This window comes from Podarcis bocagei, assembly GCF_964188305.1.
Source record: "Podarcis bocagei genome assembly, chromosome: 8".
NCBI lineage: Eukaryota > Metazoa > Chordata > Lepidosauria > Squamata > Lacertidae > Podarcis > Podarcis bocagei.
Window position 1 is genome coordinate 59,362,467 of NC_138133.1, and position 21,449 is coordinate 59,383,915.

At 40.5% G+C, this 21,449-nt stretch overlaps 1 protein-coding gene and 1 long non-coding RNA gene across 3 annotated transcripts in view; both read right to left on the bottom strand.

Moving 5' to 3' along the window:
• The window catches only part of LOC308593209, a 361,814-nt gene that overhangs the window by 69,460 nt on the left and 270,905 nt on the right, over positions 1-21,449 (bottom strand). The window lies entirely within an intron of this gene.
• TRPA1 (transient receptor potential cation channel subfamily A member 1) overlaps positions 8,104-21,449 on the bottom strand; it is a 33,331-nt gene continuing 19,985 nt past the window's right edge. Inside the window, exons 18-28 of one of the 2 annotated variants that reach the window (XM_081204440.1) lie at positions 20,737-20,807; positions 20,085-20,226; positions 19,796-19,885; positions 18,673-18,842; positions 18,117-18,246; positions 17,448-17,630; positions 15,341-15,409; positions 15,094-15,204; positions 14,809-14,906; positions 13,434-13,585; positions 8,104-10,088 (exon numbers count right to left, since the gene is read on the bottom strand). In XM_081204440.1, coding sequence (XP_081060566.1) covers positions 10,078-10,088; positions 13,434-13,585; positions 14,809-14,906; positions 15,094-15,204; positions 15,341-15,409; positions 17,448-17,630; positions 18,117-18,246; positions 18,673-18,842; positions 19,796-19,885; positions 20,085-20,226; positions 20,737-20,807 — 1,227 coding nt within the window. In that variant the 3' untranslated portion in view covers positions 8,104-10,077. Of the gene's footprint in view, positions 10,089-12,682; positions 13,586-14,808; positions 14,907-15,093; positions 15,205-15,340; positions 15,410-17,447; positions 17,631-18,116; positions 18,247-18,672; positions 18,843-19,795; positions 19,886-20,084; positions 20,227-20,736; positions 20,808-21,449 lie in introns of those variants that run through there. The other variant, XM_081204441.1, reaches the window with a different exon arrangement.

Sequence of the window (21,449 nt, forward strand, 5' to 3'; positions counted from 1 at the left end):
CAAGACCAAAAATGCAAACCCTCAAATATGAAAGCCTCTGATATCCATCAAATTGGAATTTGCTTGTGGGTGAGCTCCACATTCTTCTTCTTCTTCTTCTTCTTCTTCTTCTTCTTCTTCTTCTTCTTCTTTAAAAATTAACTTTAAGTGTTGTTAAGTTTTCCCCATCAAGTTTAAGGTACCTAAAAGGAACACATACAGAACAGTATTAATAACAATCAAAACAAACAAGCCTGGGACAATAAAATTTTAAATAAATGACAAATAGGTTCCCTATTGATGTCAAATATAGCCCATAGTGTTCCATGAGTAGTGGTGTGTGTGTGTGTGTGTGTGTGTGTGTGTGTGTGTGTGTGTGTGTGTGAATAATGCCCTCAGACTTTGTTATATGCTCAATAAATCTATACCATATGGCATAAAATTTATCAGCATCCGGACCATTTCTTTGAGTCTTTACTTTAAAGGTAAGATTTTCCATCAGAGCCATTTGTCACATTCCTTTGACCAGCTTCCTGAGATGGAGGAATATGTTGTGTGATCAGAATGGTCGACAAAAATGGGCTGCCATTTTATCCTTGAGCCATTGGGCCATCTAGCCTAATACTGTTGACTCAGGCTGGCAGCAGTGCTCCAAGGTCTCAGGCAGAGGACTTTGCTACTGTGTCTTCCTGAGATTCTTTTCATTGTAGATGTTCATATAATAACTGACCTTGGCACCTTTTGTGCATGAAGCAGAGCCTTGAATTTGTGTACAGTATGGTTACAGAATTGAGACACTGAAATCAGAACCATCCCCACTTAAATGGCAGGTCCCGGAAATGTTATTACTCTTTCAGTATGTATGCTTATGCATAGAACTTATATACCACCCTGTATGACTTTTCTTATCCCAGAGTGTGTTACAAAAATAAATAAAATGCATATATAAGCCATACTCCAAATATCACCAAAAAGAGTAAAACAAAAGATTCACAGCAGACAACTCAGCATAAGATCCACCCCAGCAATGCTGGAGCAAACAGTCTTCAATTTATAGCACATCAATCCCTAGTAAAAGCCTGGGAGAATGAAATTTGTTTTTAATTGAGAATGGAAGATACCCAGTTACAACAGTGATTGAGTCTCAGGAGGGAAAGAGTTCCACAGACATGGCACCACCACAGAAAAGGCCCTCTTCTGGGTCTAGCACAGATGTGCTTCACTTATAGGTGGGACCATGAAAGAACTTCTCTGCCAATCCTACTATATGGGCAGGTTATTACAGGGGTAAGTACTCCAATCTATCTGGAGTAGTTCTAAAGTGTCTGATGTAATTCACTGCAAGTATGTAGCCTTATGCCAGGGACGCGGGTGGCACTGTGGGTTAAACCACAGAGCCTAGGACTTGCCGATCAGAAGGTCAGCGGTTCGAATCCCCGCGATGGGGTGAGCTCCCGTTGCTCAGTCCCTGCTCCTGCCAACTTAGCAGTTCAAAAGCACGTCAAAGTGCAAGTAGATAAATAGGTACCGCTCCAGCGGAAGGTAAACGGTGTTTTCTTGTGCTGCTCTGGTTCGCCAGAAGCAGCTTAGTCATGCTGGCCACATGACCCGGGAGCTGTACGCCTGCTCCCTCGGCCAATAAAGCGAGATGAGCGCCGCAACCCCAGAGTCGGCCACGACTGGACCTAATGGTCAGGGGGGTCCCTTTACCTTTACCTATGTAGCCTTATGTATATTGAAACGTGTGACTTAACACAATTCACAACACCTTGAGGGGTTTTGCTTGTCTGCTGCTATCTGCACTTGAAGTTGTGCCTAACTTTTCTGGAAATCCTATTCCTAAATAGGCTTAACTTGCAGGATAATGCTCTAAATGGGATTGCATCATTCAAAATTATGGCTCCAGTCCAGAGAATAGTGTGACCAGGTCTGCATCCAAAGCAGAACTTCCGACTTGTGTTGATCAAACAGCAGATCCCTGAATCTACATCACAAACAGCTATTGGAACTCAGGGGAATCTTGAAAGCAGTTTGTGATATTCCATAGCAATCTGTTTCTCTGAGGTGGGGAATCCATTGGATCCAAGCAAGCTCTTGTATGTACCTAAAGTAGCCCTCTGGATTATAGCCTATACATCCATTAGCTATGAACCCATTTCCAATTGTTTGAAATCCATTAATAGTTCTAAGCTTCAGATTCTGAAACCAAGAAAAAATATTGGGGGGGGCTCTTTTGGATTTGAGTGCTTCCGAAGGCTTGCTCACACTTAATCTGGCACAGTTTCTACATGCTATTATTGCAAATTTAACTAATCCTTACTTAGAAAATGTATTCTGATGCTGTCATAATAGGTTACGTATTTCCTAATATACATCTTTTTGCAAGCAATGTCTACTAATAAAATGCATTTTTGTGAGTTATTTTCACTAATATACTGTATGCATCCCTCCCTTTCCTCTAAGATAAACACACTTTTGTGCACAGTTTTGGGTTGGAGAACTGCATAACAAAATTTGGAGAAGTGCACATTTCAAAGGATAGCTGTGTTTTGTTCCCCGTATTGTTTTGGGGAGCACAGATTAAGGAAGTTTCTGTTAAAGTGTCAGTTGAACCAACTTTATCTCCCATCCCCACCTCTGAAAAGTGGACTTCTTACTGGTTTGAGTCCCCTGCTAAAAGAGTGTGCTGGGCAGCTTCTTAGAAGTGCCAACGTGAAACATTAGACCAAATAAGGGCAGCCACAAATATCTGTGACTCTGAAGACTTTCAGAAAGGATTTATGAAGGACCACACACACTCCATTCATTTTACCACCTGTTGTCCATTTCTTGCCTTTTACTACTCTGCTACATTAAACGATTGTGAATATCCTACTTGCCTTTGGGCTACCTGATAATTTAATTGCAGTACATTTTATGAAATCATCACCTACCATATACTTTAATGTATAGAGGAAACATTACAAATGCTGACACACTTGCAGTAACTTTATATGCACAAATGAGTACCATCAATCACCACAGGGTGAGTCACTTCAGGCCATTTTATTCCCTCACAACTTGAACTGTTGCGGCCTTTATTATGAGGTGGAAATGTTGCTATAGAGCAGGTGTGCAGAACTACTATAACTCCCATTGTCATTGGTTGTTAACAATATTTGCTGGGGCTGGTGGAAGTTATAGTTCAGCAACAGCTGGAGGGCCAAAGGTTCTCCACACCTGATCTATAATGACATTTCCCTTAGTTTTGACCTGGTAAAGTGGTCCTGATTGTGGAACAAAGGTATGCATACACATACACACACATAAACATCCAGAATACAGCACCCTTGAATTAACTTTATTGTGTTATTATCTGCAGGTTTTTTTTAGCTATTCTGGACTTCTTCAGATGACCAAACAGGTATTGATTGCTGAGCATAAGTTTACAGTGGGACTTATTTCCAAGTAAATGTGCTTAAAATCAGGTATGCCCATCCATCCATATAGATTCAAGCTACAGTGAATTAGTCTGGGTTTGCGGCAACTGTAATGGTCACAATAGCTAGGAAAAGAAACAGAAAAGCCAAAGCCAATGTCCACACATAGTGACATTTTAAAAATTGATTTCATTTGAGATCTTCCATGCTTTATGAGCATCTCAGGACTCATTAGGTTTTGTTGAGCTTATTCATATAGCTGGATGTCGATTTTACAGCTCAGCTAGAGTGGAGTTGTGACTCATGGTTCGTGTTCTTGTTTTATTGACCCCACTCTGAACTCTCTCAGCATGTGCCTCTCTCTTTTCTTACTTTGCTGAGAGGTATTAGCAACATCTTTGCTCATCTTTTTTTCTGAAAATCAAAATAATAACCAGCCTTGTTGCTTGTCTCCAGCTCAGGCACCAACAGATTATTCACCTGCACCTCATCATCCCCTCTGCCTTTGCTTCCCGCTTCCCTTTCCAAAGGCTGACTTCATTATCTATGGCCCAGATACAGGAAAGCACTTAAGACTATGAAACTCACAAGTACGTGCTTCTATGAATCATAGTTTCTATAAGGGATGGGAACAAAATTCTCCTTTTCCAGTTTCTGGCCAAGGGCAAGTTCTCCGAAGGCAGGAGGCACCCATGTCTTGCATATTGGTACAAAGAGAAACCAAAAGGTAAACTAGGCAAGGTAACACGGGAGAGCTGTGATCAGGTCTCCCAACCCAAGCATACGTTAGTTGCTGACCACTGGGCCATCTGTTCTCTGAGTACTTTGTTTATTATGTGGAGAGAGAGAGAGAGAAAGAGAGAGAGAGAGAGAGAGAGAGAGAGAGAGAGAGAGAGAGAGAGAGAGAGAGGAATTTGGATTGGGGAGTGGGACTGAATCATTTCACCTATGCCAGTTCACCAAACCTCCCCAGCTGCTATTAGCCATGGAAGGAAAAAAACTAAACAAGATGGGTGCTCATACCTATTTTTTGTTCCCCTCTGCAGCTACTTGCAGCTACAGAGGGGGTGAGATTAAAGTCAAAGAATGGCCCAGAATGGGATAACTTGCCGTATTCCCAGCAATGCAACCCCCAATACATTTTGCTGCCTGGAGTGAACCCCCACTCCACTGAAGCTGGCCACACTGGCAGTTCAGTCTTCCTTTGGCACTAGGCTAGGACAGTGTCCTCCATTGGACCTGAGGGTAGGGGTGGCAGAGAAATTTGACTCAGTTCACATTTAACAGCAAACTTACTTAGTTCAGATTTTCTGGAACTATATTCAGATGGAAACAAGAGCCATCCTTCAAAATTTGCACTCCTCCAAATTTTCTTCAGTCAAGCAATGTGTGCAAAAATGTATATACTAGACTGAAGTGTGCATAAAAAGGCACAGATAAAATGGCAAATGTGTTGCATGAGGGGAAATTGCTTTGCAGAAATGTGTACATTAGGCAAAGCTCCATACAAACACCTCCCCTATCAGGATAGATTCGTACCAAAATGCTGATGGAATTTTCATTTCGTTCACAAATAAATAAATCTCAAACTGAAATGAAATGTGAAGAACTGATGTGAAGACTTGGAAAAACTGCAAGGAACCCCAATTGACAGATAGGCCCACCCCTACCTGAGGCTAGCAGGCTAGAGCATGGGGTGCTGGGTAGATTGCGTTTTATGTGGCACTCCGTCCTTCAACACCTTGCTGTTAGTTCCTCAGCACTGCACCTGACCCTTGCTATAGTGAGGGGGGAAAGTATTTGATCCCGTGCTAAATTTGCCCATTTGCCCTCTGACAAAGAAATGACTAGTTCATAATTTTAATGGTAGGTTTATTGTAGCTGTGAGAGACAGAATAACAACAGGAAAACCCCCAGAAACCCAGAAGACAAAAGTCAGAGATTTGTGTGCATTATAATAAGTGAAATAAGTATTTGACCCCCTATCAACCGGCCAGATGTCAGGCTTCCTGGTATCTTCACTGTATGTAACGAGCTGAGATTAGAAGCACCTGCTGTAAGGGAGAGGTCTTACCTGTAATCCCAGCTCATTACAGTACCTGTACAAAAGACACCTGTCGACAGAAGCAATCAATCCAGCAGATTCCACTAGTAGCAATCAATCCAGCAGATTCCAAAGTAGCCACTATGACCAAGACCAAAGAGCTGTCCAAGGATGTCAGGGACAAGATTGTAGACCTGCACAAGGCTGGACTGGGCTACAAGAATCAGCCTCAGCTTCTGTAGCTGGAGTCAGTCAGGGCTCTGCCCTCCCAAGCCAAGTGGGAAGAGGCCTGCAAGCAAGAAGCAGGTCTTCCAGGACTCACAGACAGGATCTTACAGTTGCAGTCCTTACCCCAACTACTTCTTCTCCATGAGAAAGAAAACATATTTGGAGCTCTCTTGCTGAGATGCAAGAGCAAGCATGGCTCAATGCCATTCCACCTTAGCTAGATAGAACTATAATCTTTCCTATCAACATGCATTGTCTATAATAAACATTAGATTTCATATTTTACTAAACCCAGAGTTTCAGTGTGGTTGTATGCAGGGATGCTCCTCCAGCCGGGATTCTGTATTCAGCTCAACTTGACTGAGCATTCGTCTCCAAATGCTGATGATAACCACTCAGCAAGGGCTTGCAGGGCACAAACATTGTCCCCTCTGAGGAAGCTACTCAGGAGGAAGGAAATGGCTGGAGCTCAGGAGCAGTGGGAGGGATGCCTAAAGCTGCCACCTCATTCTTCCTAATAATAGAACCAACCCTGTTCACAGAGTGCATATAATCACTCACTTAGCAGGTCATCTATATTTCCTTTCAATTGATTATAAAAGATCTTCCCACTCTCCTGCTTTCCTGGAATTCTGATTAGCCTGGTAGAATTTGCATCACAACTTGACAGGACAATATGGATGACCGGTTTATGGATGACCATCTTACCAAGTGGTTACAGGCATATGGTGGTGAGTTTGCAGGACCCACCTTGTATATAGATGTAAAGGACCATCCATATACAAACCCTTTCTTTCACTTCATTTTTTGCTTCACTCCTGTACCAAAAACCATTGAAATATGTATCTCTGTAAAGTGGTACCTCGGGTTAAGTACTTAATTCGTTCTGGAGGTCCGTTCTTAACCTGAAACTGTTCTTAACCTGAAGCACCACTTTAGCTAATGGGGCCTCCTGCTGCCGCCCGCCGCTGGAGCACGATTTCTGTTCTCATCCTGAAGCAAAGTTCTTAACCCGAGGTAATATTTCTGGGAGTCTGTAACCTGAAGCATATGTAACCCGAGGTACCACTGTATTGTATTATTTCAATGAATTAGGTGATATTGTGGTAGAGATGTTTGCCTTCTTAATCTTTTGCAAATCAGGCAGTCCTTTTCCATTCCTGACTTGGCCCCAAGCATCTGTATCTTAACAAATCTCATGATTCATCTGGAGATATTGATGCACCTTTTGGGGGAGACCTGTAGCCTTTTCTTCTTTCCTTGGCTATCTTTATTCATGAGGCTGCTGTTTTATGGTTATTTTGTATGACCATGGATCATGCAAATGTTTTTCTAAGCTGTCTGCTTTGGGAATATAGGTTGGGTTTAGTTTTCACTTCTGTTAATTGGTGCATTCCCCACCCACCCAGCCCGCCAATATTGTAAGAATATTGTAGGTTCCTTTCCCTTCTGTGGGCTCTGTAATAGTTTGTATGACATTTCAAGGTCACAAATATGCATTTGCTAATTCATCGCATGCTGCAAACATTTTATTTTACTCTTCTGAATTTTGAATAATAGCATTCCTTCATATTGGTTCACACAGTGTTGGATTTCTATTCAGAATATGTTGTATAACGCTATTTCTAATTTTCTCTGTAGTTCAATTCTAGAAATGGCTGGTTTCCAACATTGTTTTCATGTAAAATATATTTCTAATCCTTTAAAAAGTTTATAATCCTCTGCATGCCTATAGCCTAGGGGTGGCAACTTGATGCCTTCCAGAAGTTTTGGACAATAAATCCTATCAGCCCCAGCCAGCATTGCCAGGGGTCAGGGGTCACGGGAGTATGATCACATCCACACCACTCTTGTACCACTTTAACATTCTTGGCTTCTCCCAAATAATCATGGGAACTGTAGTTCATTAAGGGTGCTGTTAGGAGTTCCCTAACAGACCTACAATCCCCAGCACTCATAATAAACAACAGTTTATCCAAGGGTTGTGTTACAGTTATTTGTCCTAGCATTGGAAGCTTGCTCAAAATGTAATTTTGCACCTTGAAAATTTGACTAATTTGGCTAATTGTGAGCCTCATAAAGTAGGTCAAACAGTGGGCCTGGCCATATCTAACTTGACTCAAAAGAAAATCCTCAGTGGAACTTATTTCGACCCATTCATTAGAGGGCAATCCAATCCCAAGATCTGCAGAGATGAGCTCTTATCTGCCTATGCAACTGCCCCAGGGTAGAGTGCTCAGGAGGCAGCAAGGTAGAGAACACAACCCAGATCTGTCTCGTCCAGCCCCTACACAGTTTTAAGGTGTTTCTGAATGCTGTGATGCAACTGGCGCAGTGACTTCACCTCATTTTTGTATTATTATGCATGGCTTGCCAGTGGGAAGAGTTGCACTGGCCATATGTTACGGTTCCATAATAATTATAATAGCAACGTTTACTATTATTACATTTATTATCCACAATTCACCAGCAGGTCGCAAGGTGGGATACAACAGTTTAAAATTCAGTATTTAAAACAGTTAAAACAGTGTACAGTTACAGGAATAAGCCCTGAAAACACACATCTCAGGCAGTGGCAAAACTACATTTGGGGGCCCCTGAAGCTTGAAGAGTCATGGGGACCCCTTCACAACCAGTAATGAGGTCTGGGTAAGCATGGTTATCTTCTTCAATTGGGGTCGTTCCATGACAGGTCACCACTTTTTTTTCTTTTTCTTTTTTTTGGTTAACTACTACATGTCAGATTTTGATTAAAATTGCTGTACTGGATTATCTCACATGTCAAAGTCACTGGTGTGGACAAAAAATTCCTATGCCTTTTAGTTTTCGAGTTATGGAGAGAATGAAAATTAGGGAAATGTTATATACATGCCTGAGACACTTTATTAAGCAAACTTTTTATAGCAACATAGACTAGAGTTGCTTCAGGGACCCCACTGGGATTAGGGGCCCTGAAGTTTATGATTCATAGCGGAGCCGCCCCTGATCTCAGGAGCCAAAAAACTGTATATTGAAGAAACCAGACACATCTTTGTGGGGAGGGAATTCCATGAATGCCACAGAGAATGCCCTGTCCCAGGACACTTCTCCTTCACTACCAAGACATCTGCTGGTCTTAACCCTCCGGAGGCTCTGCAGGGAACAACACACTATTTTAAAAGAAATATTGGCATGTTGAATGCTAATCTGTTTTATTATATATGTGTATCATGTAATATATGGAAATTAATATTTATAGTACCTTTAAAATGCAGGCACAAGTAGATTTTGAAAATGATATTCAAATAATATGAAATTATTTTGTGTTTCCTTGTTCCCTCAGCAACACTAGTGTGCTGGAGCCAGACAACACTGAGGCCAGCAGTTGTGCTGAGGGTTTCCAAGTTGTGTGGTTACCTTGAACTGTGGAAAAATAGTTGCTGTACATCTTCGTGAGTTGTGAAACTTCTGTGTCTAGGTCTCAGTAAATAAAACAGAACCACTTGGAGCTTTGGGAAGCTGCTAACACCACCAAACGAAACGGTCTTCTCTGACAGCCAAATCCAAGCAGTGGCTCTGAGGTTAACTTTAGATATGCATCTGGGGGTGGCGAGGGCTACAGAGTGTTATGCATGTTCCCACCCTCCATGACAGCTGCTTCATGAGTGAGTCAAAAGCAGAACAAAAACAAACCGTTCCAAATCACTTGCTTAAAGAAAGAAGAAAACATATGTACCAGCAAATACGTAGTTAGGACATGGTAAAAGGGCTCACTCCTACACACTTTCCCTAGAAGTGTCAAATGTCACTGCATTTTGTGCCTTGGAATATCGGCTAGTAAAATTGTAGCTTATTCCACTACTAAGGTTAAGGCACTCGGTCCTTTCTTCATCCAAACAAATGTTATAACGGCCAGATAAAATCCCATAAAAAAAATACTAGCACTCACTGCCCTCTAGTGTTGTTATGATGGACTGTCAACACTGCAAATAACCATTTCCACTTTCACAAACTCACTTCACCAGAGGCAGCTGTGCTAGCGCCACAGAGCTGTAGATACCTGGTGCATGAGCACATCCTGTCTGTAGCTACTTGGATGCCTTGAATTGCAAAGGCTTTGCAAATGAACATTAGGGATGTTGTCCCCGTGCTAGCAAGGCACCACACCACAGTGCCAGGAGAGCCCATAGATGATAAAGATCCTTCAGCTTCTTGGCCCAGTTCACTTAATGCAAGAGTTCACACTGGAGGAGCAGGAATTTAGTAATCCTCTAAATAGCAGCTGAGGAGCATCCCAAGTACAGGGGGTGCTTTCGCCCTCAGTTTCTGCTTGCTGGCTTTCCATAGGCATCTGCTTGGTCACTGTGAGAACAGGATGCTGGACTAGTCGGGCCATTGGCCTGATCCAAAAGGGCTCGTCTTATGTTCTTACTTTAGATCTAGTAGAATTGGGCAAATGAAATGTTTAGAGGCGAGAATGTCACATTGTCAAACTCTTCCTGTTCATGAAAAGGCAGCATACCAGGAAGACCACTAGGCTAGAATCCTTCTTTGAATAGCATTGCATAGGCATAGCATTGCATAGGCAGGCATAGCATTGCATAGGCAGGCAGAGTTTGACCTCCGGTCACTTCGAAAGAGCCACCCTCCATGTGAATTTCTGAAAGTCGAACAGAAATTTCCTTACACTTTTAAAGAGAGCAGAGCTGTGCTATTTAAGATATCCATCTATATCTATCTAGCAATCATTTCCACATAGAGAAGAAATAATGCAATCTATAAATGTGATAACAAATCACATATGTAATCACAAAAGGGAATGAATGAATGAATGACAGTTGTTAGGCGTAGGCAAAGACAGTTTTATTGAGATCTTTATGGAAAAGGAAGAATGCTACAAAGTTCCAACAATGGTTAATAGCAACACAGACTGACATATTATTTTAGCCCATGCTTAATAGGTTACATCATGTAATTGTGATACAGCAGAGCCAGTGCTTAAGATAAAACAAGTGAGATTTAAGCAAGCTGCATTAGATTGTTAATCAAGCGAATACATGCCCCAATTTAATTCCATATTCCTTTGTACTTCAGTGTTCTGTTTCTATGTTATTGTGTCCCACAGGTAAATATGCATTTAGTCATTTTAACTAGGGGTGCAATTCCCCCCCCCAAAAAAACTAAAAAACAAATGAATGAGCCCCATTAGTTTCCAAGTATCACGAGAAATGAATGAAAAATAGAAACAGATGGGGCAAACAAATGAAAATCCTTTTGATTAGTTTCTCCCATTCATTAATATTACTGTGCTTTCAATCATTTATCACAAGACACAGTTCTGAAACATCCCATTGTTTAGCAAACTGAAACATTGAGAGAACTGTGTGCAGGGAAGGGAGAAGGTATTGTGCACTAAGTACATGAAAACTGTCCAATCTGAAGAATAAAGTCCTCCATGCTGAAGGTAACAACCCTTTTTAATTGTTTGTGAAATGGGGGGGGGGCATTTATCCATTCTGTCCGAATCATGGCAGGGCTGATGGCCTTACTACACCTGAATATTTCATAGCATTTGGAATGGAAAACACTAAATGCTTTGGGAGACAAGCTAGGAATCCACCGTGATTAACTTAGTACAGAAAAATGAATGAGGCTATAATGAATAGAATATGAAATGACTAGGGCTGCCAGAAATGACAGAGAACAAAAATGTGCCTTCTTAAAGTAGCATTTACTATTTCAGAAGTTCATACTTTGTCACACTCTCCCATTTCAGTGGGGCTTACTCATGCGTAAGTGTTCACAGGATTCCACCCTTAAAGTTCAATGGATTGAGAGCTAAGCAGAGGGTTTGACTATCCCATGGACAGAAGTGAGAGTGAAAAGGAGCAACTGGGTCATACACAAATTTAAATCAATATACAAAAAATCCAAGTGTATGCATAGGAATGGGCATTAGATCTGGATGAATTCTGAGCTATTTACTGAGGAGGCTGCTTTGTACAGATTTGGGGCTTGTTTGAGCTGAAGCAGGATCTCTCTAAACCACTTCTGAAACTATATAAGGAAATTAAGAGGTTCTGATATTCTAAAAATAAAACCACCTGCAGACGTTGTGTCTGCAAAAATTGAAGCATTCCATCTCCTGCTTGGAAAAGACAGATGATGCCAGCATAGGAAGGCAGGTTAGAAATCTATTCTGTGACTGGCTGGAAATTTCAGTGGTTCTCAACCTGTGGGTCCCCAGATGTTGTTGGACTACAACTCCCATCATCCCTGACCTCTGGCCTTGCTAGCTAAGGGTGATGGGAATTGTAGTTCAACAACATCTGGGGACCCCCACAGGTTGAGAAAGGCTGATTGGAGCTCTTCAATCACAGTGCTTTGAGGAAGGGATACTGAAGGACTATACTACCTTGTTCTGTGCTCTGTTAGGTGTGTAACAAACTCTCTGTCTTGCTTAACTGACTCTGGAGACATTTGCGAGATTTCATTTCACTTTTAATTTGTAAGCTGCCTTTCTGGTCACGACTGGACCTAATGGTCAGGGGTCCCTTTACCTTTACCTTTATACACAAGGCAGTTTACAATATCTTGCGAGACCTTCCCAGATCATACACAAGAGCTTCCCAGAGCCAGTGAATAAGTCTGAGAGCTTAAAAGCTTTCCACTGCAAGAAAACCTGGTGTGGAAAGATTTTTTTTAAGATCTCCGCCTTGCATGCATTATATCTGTGCGATTACGGCAGGCTACCAAATATGTAAAGCTGCAATTGCACAAGTTGCAAGTCAACTGTACTTCCTATTCATATGCTTCTTACACATATACTCTGAGATGCTCCAGTGATTTAACTGGGACCTGTGCTGACTGAGTATTCAGTATTAAAATTAATTTTTATAATGAATGATTTTAGAATGTTGTTTATGTTGTACTTTTGTACTGTTTTATTGTTGTTAGCCGCCCTGAGCCCGGCTTCGGCTGGGGAGGGCGGGATATAAATAAAATTTATTATTATTATTATTATTATTATTCTATGAACCAGCTATTTGCTACATTAAATCATTGCTTATCCTCTTCGTTTGTGTTCACGTTACATGTGATAAGATAAAGAGTTAAGAGGTATTTAACACACTCTCTGGCCGAGAACATCTCTCTTTACATTATGCAAACTCCATTAGTATTATTATAACCATGCAACTGGAGAAGAAGAGTTTAGCAATATTTAGCAATAGCTGAGGCAGAAATATATAGACATAAAATAGTACAACGTTCAAACAGCGTTTTCGCTACAGCCAGAAGTAGCTAGTGAAGTGGTTTTCTGGCAGAAACCAGCAGCCTCCGATAAGTAGGAAGGGATAGCCAATTTTCAAACATAGCCATCAGAAGGCAGCCAGGAGGGAAGGGAGTATTTTAGACAACTAAGGGCAAGGAAGTATGCTTGAATAGTGCTAAGCACACTCTTAGCAAAAGCCATCACAGAGAAACGTGAGGTGGGATAGCATCCTACAGACAAGTAGTTGCTGACTAGTTAGGATGATTAAAACAGAGAAGACTACGGGGTCTGCTAGTCAGCAACTATACATTTGCATAGTGCTGCCCAGGATACCCTCACTGCTACATCTGGATGGTTTGGGTAAAGGGCAAACTTTCATCTCCTCTCTTCCTTGCCTCACATGTGGTGAATGATTCCTGCCTGAAAGCCACCTCCCTCAGCTGCTGCTGGGGGCAGCTCTAGATCTCAGGAGGTTTGCATTTCACTGCCTTTAATACTGTATCCCATTTACTGTTTTTATGCTCCAACTGCTTCTTCCTAAATTTGTGCTGGAATAGATCGTTTGTGTCTTCATCCTCAGCCTCAGATATGATTTCCATTTTTTGAACAACCAGTTTAAGGAGGTCATGCTGTTTCTCCATAAGTGCTGCAATATCTTTAAGCCTAAAACACAAAAAGACATTTATTTATTTATATATATATATTAGGATGCAGAACTCTTCATAACATTAAATACAAAAAAACTTTCAATATAGTTCATTCATCTCTTGAAAAGAAAAAAAATACTTAAAGCGTACTTATACTACTTTAAGCTATGCTATTTCTATATTTTAGGCTATTTTAATTTAATTCTGATCCAGAGAACTGCATCAATCCACAGTGAAAAAACAGAAAGGGAAATATCTGCAGGCAAATGGATTAACTATTTTGTAGTATGAACAATGGGACGCGGCTGGCGCTGTGGGTAAAAGCCTCAGCGCCTAGGACTTGCCGATCGAAAGGTCGGCGGTTCGAATCCCTGCGGTGGGGTCGCTCGGTCCCAGCGCCTGCCAACCTAGCAGTTCGAAAGCACCCACGGGTGCAAGTAGATAAATAGGGACCGCTTACTAGCGGGAAGGTAAACGGTGTTCAGTGTGTTGCGCTGGCTCGCCAGGTGCAGCTTGTCACGCTGGCCACGTGACCCGGAAGTGTCAGTGGACAGCGCTGGCCCACGGCCTATAGAGTGAGATGGGCGCACAAACCCCAGAGTCTGTCAAGACTGGCCCGTACGGGCAGGGGTACCTTTACCTTTCTTTAGTATGAACAATGCATTGCAATACTGATGATCTTTCTCAAGGGCATTTTGCTACTCCTTTCATAGGATGCAGAGTATCTTTTTTCATCTGTTTTATTGTCTTCATTTTTAACCAGGACAGTGGTTGTTTTAACTCTGTGCTTCCAAAGCTGTATTAAAGCATGAACTATGGAAGGCATGGAAAATTCCTTGTTTTTCGCCCCTCTCCTTAGTGGTTTTTAGGTGTCCTGTAGGCCAAAAAGTGAAAACGGTGCAACCTGTATCCTCTTCAGCCAAGAATGTGGGTTGGTGGTGGTGGGGAGTAACAGAACAGCTATAATAATAATAATAATGATGATCAACTTTTAATGTGGCCTGCCAAGCTTTGCTTTTTCTTTGGGGCATGATTCTAAGAAAGATGTTTTAAAAACTCTGCAGTAGCTTGCTATCTTCATCCTGGTAAATAAGGCTTACAATGAGATGTAGATTCTGGACAAGTAGTCCTATAATGGCTGCAAGTAGACCATAACACTGGCATTAACTAAAACCTGACTACTTTATTTTTCTTTGTACAAACATTTAGAAAGAAGAAGAAACACCCAATAAAAAATACCTGTACTTCTGTTTCAATACTTCTAGTTCCAAAGATGTATCAGCATTCTGCGTATTTGCTGCTATATCATTACAGCCAAAGCAATATTGAAACACACTCTGCAAAAACAAAAAACAAAAATTCATAGATTCATTAATTTAAGTAATCATTCATTAAAAGTAATCATTTATTAAAATTCATTAATTTAAGTAATCAACTTTCACCCCCCTCCCCTTGTGTGTATATGTTTGGATGAATGCATAGGACACAGAATACAATTTAGAAGGAATTATTCATCCATCTTACCATAAATCCACAATATCTTGGCCTATTGGGATACACAGTGATTGAATCCTGGTCAACTCTGCTGAGAAACCAGTATGGCAGTTTCTTCTCCAAATTTGTGTGAAGACTGACCTAAACAAAATGATCACATTTAGCATGAATTAGCTCAGAATAAACCAAGGTATTTCTCAATTCTAATTCAATGCTAGCCCAAGGGAAAGTTTCACCCATTGCAAGGAATATAATAGCCAGAATGTCTGTCACAAACCTGCATTGCTATTCTTTTCAGTGCTGCAAATTTCTGTACCTCTGCAATGTCACCAACAGCCAAGCCAATCTATAAAACACAAAGCAGAGTTAACAAGGCCATTTTGATTCCCATGCTTTTCCTGAATATCCATTCTGTTCCACATTAACATTATTTCTGAAAGGAAATAAATTATTCCCAAATGTATAAGGAATTAGGTTTTCAAAATTAAAAGTAACCTTACAGTATACTATAGCTGTCAACTTTTCCCTTTTCTTGCAAAGAATCCTATTCGGAATAAGGCAATTTCCCTTAAAAAAAGGGAAATGTTGACAGCTATGCAGTATACCACTGGATGTAATTATGTTGCAGTGAAACAAAGCATTTGCTCGCATCCAGATTTAGGAAGCATTTTCACATAATACCACAGCTTTATCTGGTGGCATTCACAGTTTTATTTATTTTATTTCATAAAATTTCTACCCCGCATGATTGTAAAAACAGAAAAACTGCTCAAAGCAGCTTTCAGAAAAGATAAAACCAAATCAGTAAGAAGAATTAACAACAATAATTTAAGACTTTCAAAAAGTTGAAATGGGAGGGATGCTTTCAATGTATTTTCTCTCTCTTTGTTGTAATGTATACAGGGTTTTTTTGCTTTTGTTTTTTTTAGAAAAACATTTTGTTTTATTTGCAATATGATGTAATGTGGAAGTAAATAAATAAAGTCTTCACCATGTCAACCCCATCCCCACACATACTTATCACTTACATCCTCAATCAAACATCATATTATTTTGTCCCTCCCCCCCTCGATTTCCTCTACATTTTGAAATTACATTTATCTTTGCATTCTACATATTTCTTGATTCATCTATACAGTCTTATTGTCCTTCCTTACTAACTTGCATTAATTTAAATACTTTGCATTTTTAATCTAGGCATATTAGCATATCTTTTTTTGAGCAATATTTTCCCATATATTCATCGAAGCATTTCCACTCCTTTTTTAATTTTTCATTCAATTGATTTCTTATAACAGCTGTTAACTTTGCCAAAGCTAAGTATTCATTTAACTTACAAATCCATTCCTCCCTTGAAGGTAGAGTTTGTGATTTCCATTTAGCCACAATCACTACTCTAGCTGCTGTGCTTGCATATAAGAAGATTCCCCCCCACCCCGTGGTATCTCTTCCCCTATCAATCGAAGAAGATATATCTTTGGTTTTTTATTTATTGATATTTTCAACATCTTCTTTAATTCTTCATGTATTACTGTCCAGAATTTCTTAATTTCCTTACACCTCCACCACATATGTATTGTTGTTCCCATTTCTTTGCCACATTTCCAACAGAGATTGGATTTCAATTTATACATCTTTGCCAACTTAACTAGTATTAAATAACACCTATGGAACATCTTGATAAAATTTTATTTAATTGTATATGAGGCGGTAAATCGAATATCTTCTCGTCAGAGTTTCTCCCATTGCTCTAGATAAATAGTATGTCCGACATCTTGGGCCCATTTGATCATTGTTTCTTTCACTTCTTCATCCATCAATTCCCAGTCTGGTAAGAGATTATATGTTTTAGATAGCAATTTCTTATTGTTTTGAATTGTTATAATATTAAATTTTAAATTCTCTCTTGTAAAGCCTTTCTTTTGATCAGAAGTAATGTATACAGGGTTTTGGGTTTGTTTGTGCTTTGGGTGTGATTCGCTTTGAATTGCCTTTCGCAAAAATAAAGCGACCAATACAATAAATAAATAAATAAAGTAGCAATAAACTAAAAACAGATGAAAACTAGCATCAACTTTCTAAATATCTTTGTAGACCTTTCTAAAAAAACGTGTTTCTAGCAGGTGCTGAAAAGATGACAGTGACAATTAGCCTGACCTGGTACAAGTCGGCCTCCTCTGAGGCAGTAAATGCAAGACTGTGGATTTGTCTGCCCACATCAAGCCAAAACGCAAAAATTGTCAATGCTGCTATCTACTCCATCTGTAATATTTTCTGAAAGAAAATTTATCCCTGTCTCTCACATACAAGTTAGAGAGATAGACAGATATGCAAGCAGTTTGGCTATAACACCAGCTTCCATATTTAACACATTTAATTCTTACCAGCAAGTTCATAAGAAGGATTGGAATAAGGAGAGAGAAGATAACAAGCATTGCAAAACTCAGGAACGGATATGGCAGATGATCGGAAAGCATTGGTTCAAGGAAAGCTTCACGATAATTGATATCTCCTAGCATCATGGCAAATGTTTGCATTACAGAAAGATATGGAGTGCCATATGTTTCCTACAAAGAAATTTTCAAAAGGAGAAAAAGGAGACATAAAATACATATGGCATCATGTGAAATAGCTTTAAGATCAAACTTTTTTTAAAAAAAGAGAGGAAATCCATAAAGCAACTAAACAACAATCACTTTTAACAGAAGAGTGCAAAAAATCATTTCCAGTGTTTGGAATACAAGTTCCTTCCAGCAGTACATCTCATTTATTATGTTTCATTGTGTTTTTAATATTTATTTGGGAGCTGCCCCAGAGTGGCAACCCAGTCAGATCGGTATAAATTGTTGTTGTTGTTGTTGTTGTTCAAGTGCCTGAAATAATAAAGGCATCAACCTGCTGGCCATTAGTCCCAGAATTTATGACTGTCCAGTGCAAAACACACAGAAGAGTTTTCATAATATTATGCATTGTTGCTAAAAAAAATTTTTTGTAAATCAATGTAATTTCTATTTCTAATAAACCAAGTATTACACAATGGTGACATTTCTAACCTGTGAACCGAGAAGAACATGGAAGCTGAGCCCAAAGGCTAACATCAAGAAGAAGAAGACAATGATGATCCGGATCAAAGTCCTCAAAATTTCCCAAAACATCACAACATATATTCCATAATTCTCAAATCTAGGAAGATATATATGGGGAAAAACCATAATTAACAGTCTTTATACACACACACACACACACACACACACACACACACCAGCTATATATATAGCATCAACATATTATGCTTCTGTGAAGGAAGCTGACAAACTGACACTGATAATTGGCCCAATCTAGTAATTAAGATCTAGGCCTCCATATACAGTTTCCATAGTGGTTGAGTCACTTTCTCCTTCAGTAGCAATAGCATTTTTTAACCTAGGTGACTCTACCTCTCCATCAGGGTTAAGGGTCCCTGTGAACCTCCAGCTAATGTCAGTTCCCAACATCTTGACTCATTGGCCTTGCTGACTGATACCATGTGAGATGAGGTAGCTCCCTCATCCCTGGTTCACAGTCAACTATAGCCATTTACATTGTCATAGAGTGAGCACTATAGTTTACCTTTGCAGATATAGCAAGAAATTCATCCAAGACAAGAATATAGCAATTGCACCACACTCCCACTGCAAACGAACTGGAAGTTGAATAAATAAAGATGATACAAAAATGATGTTTGTAGTATATATTGTCCAGTCGAGGAGATTCGAATAATCCAAGAGATACTTAAGTTTCTAGAGTATAAAAGACAAAAATAGGTGTTAACACTGTCAAAAATGAATTAAAACAGATGACACCTCATGTTCTCTCTGTGTCGTGAAGTAGGATAAAAGGCAGAACTTTGTTTTAACTGCACATTAAAAAACACTTCAAGAAATGTGAAAGGAAGGCCACGTGTGTATATATTTGCACCTCGAGGCCCCCAGGACCCACCCCCGAAAATAACTTCACTCAGACACATATTTCAGTTTTAGGTTTTTGGGCAAATTTTGGCCACAGCTTTATTGAATTACAATCACGTGAGTGATATTGGGTTAGGCATTGACTCCCAACTATAACTGACGCCACGTCTCTGGGTGGCAGTCCAATGGGGTAAACCAAACGAGGGAGCAATGTTGATGCGGACCAACTGAAGCTCACCCCGGGGTTCCTGTGGTCCTGGCATGGCCCTAGCCCCTCAAGCGGGCTTTGGACGAGATCCAGGACTCCCAGCTTCCTTTAACAGAATACCCAGTTCCTGGAGGGGCAGGTGATGGCCACACCTCCCCTCTCCACAATCCAACTGAGCCAATGCCTAACCGCCACCTTGTGACGATTGCTAAGCGGTAGGCAAAAACCAAGTGGCTAGAGCCAATTTGCCAAACGGAAAAAAATCCTACCCAGCCCCTGTTCCAAAACAGGCGACCCAAACCAAAGCAAGGCCAGACGAAACTACCAAATTCTAGGGAGGGAGGGCAGGTGTTTGGCAGCACGATGCAAGTGCCCCTAGCTGTGTCACGCTGCCGCCTTTTAAAGCCCCTGGGATCACGCCACCCTCCGGGGATTGGCTAAAACAGCCTCCTGACGTGAGCCAGGGGCTATGGCCTGGGCTTTAGCTACTTCCCCCACCAATTAACCCCTATGGGTGAAGTCCCAGGGTCCGCGCGCAACCAGGACCCTCTAATAGGAGGGTCCCATATATACATACCTGTTGGAAGAGTTGTATTATTTCTTTGCAGATCCCAAATAAGCTCATGATAAAAACTAAACACATGCACACTTTTGTGAAGTATGAACTCTGAAATAGAAAAAAGAAATATTGTAAATGGTGAGACATCTGTTTTCTTTAATATTATTTTAGTCACAAGGGGCGCTGTCCACCCCCCACCCCCCCACAGAGTAGCTACTCTGTTTCCAAAAGTTTGCAGTCACTCCCAGCATTACTGCCATGGCGAAAGATACAGCCACTGTCCCAATGCAACAAATTAAAATGATACCTTATTCTCAAAAGGCCCTGCTTTAACAGTTCTGTTGGAAGACCCCTCTGGTTCTATGTGGATGATCAGGAGCGTTAGAGGCATTAAGCCAAGACAATACACAGCTAGATTCATGAGATGTGCTCGAAACCCATAGGCCATCCTGTAAAGCAAAATTTAATTTGGTATTATAGACGGTGACCATTTCGCACAGGAGTTCCTTTCCCTGCCCCCCCCCCCCCCGCTCATTTTTTGAGTGTGTATAATCCAAATGGACCCACGCATCAGTGATTGCGCATCAGTTGGACGCGCCTAAAATGGTCACCATGCGTATTTTCGTAGTATTATCAAAGGTCAATATTTTCTATGCCACTGGGGGGAAGCATAAATAGGATTCCGCCCCTCTTCCCCCGCCCTGGTAAAACTCAACAGCAAGGATTAGATGTCTCTGCCGGCTTGAAAGCAGCTTTCATTTTCCCTTAAATTAATGGAATATGCATAAATACAATTCATGTACATGATGTTTGCCGGAAGCTTGATATACTGGTTATACAGCTCCTATAAATCCCATGTCCATGCACTGGAAATCTCAGTGGAGATTTCTCTCTGCCAATGAACCTTACTAAGAACAAAATTAGTGGAACAGTGGGATCCTAGTAATACAAATACCTACCATTTCATGAGTAAATATTCTGTACAGACAGGATGGCTGAGCAGTTCAACACGATTATGACGGACCATGGCCTGGGGTGGGGGGAGATGCAGATTGTCCATTTATGCAATTAAATATTTTCAAGCTAATATTGTAACTGAAAGCTATCTCTTAACAGCTTCATAGGTTCAGGGAAAACATATGTGTGTGTACACAAACACACACACACATCTTTAAACATTACAGTGTGGTATCTTTATTTTAAAAATGTGAAAAATATTTAAGAGTTGAAAATTACCAGTTTATACTCCAGGAAGAGAAAATACTGATGGAAGCCTCACATTCTCCCAAGAGTTAATTAAAACATCATTCAAATCATGTTTATGTTTATCCTGATGCAGACAGTCAGGATAAATATCAAACCGAATGTCTTAAATGAAATGTTATTAATTAAGAAAATGTTGCTTCAAACAAATTCAGATAGAACCAAGAGTGGCTTTGCTCTAGAGGAAAGCGCTTCCACATGTGCTAAGTGGAGCACCCAATTTTTGCTAATGCACCCATTGAAGTCCTCCATGTCCCCCCAAAAGCTACTCCTGAGGGTTGCAGGAACCTCTTGAATTGTCTGGGATATAACACAGAGGGTTGCAGTAGGATGGAGGGAGTCATAAAAAGTGGGTGTTGGTTGGGTGACTGGCAACAACTCGGCCACTTAAGAAATTGGAAAAAAATAG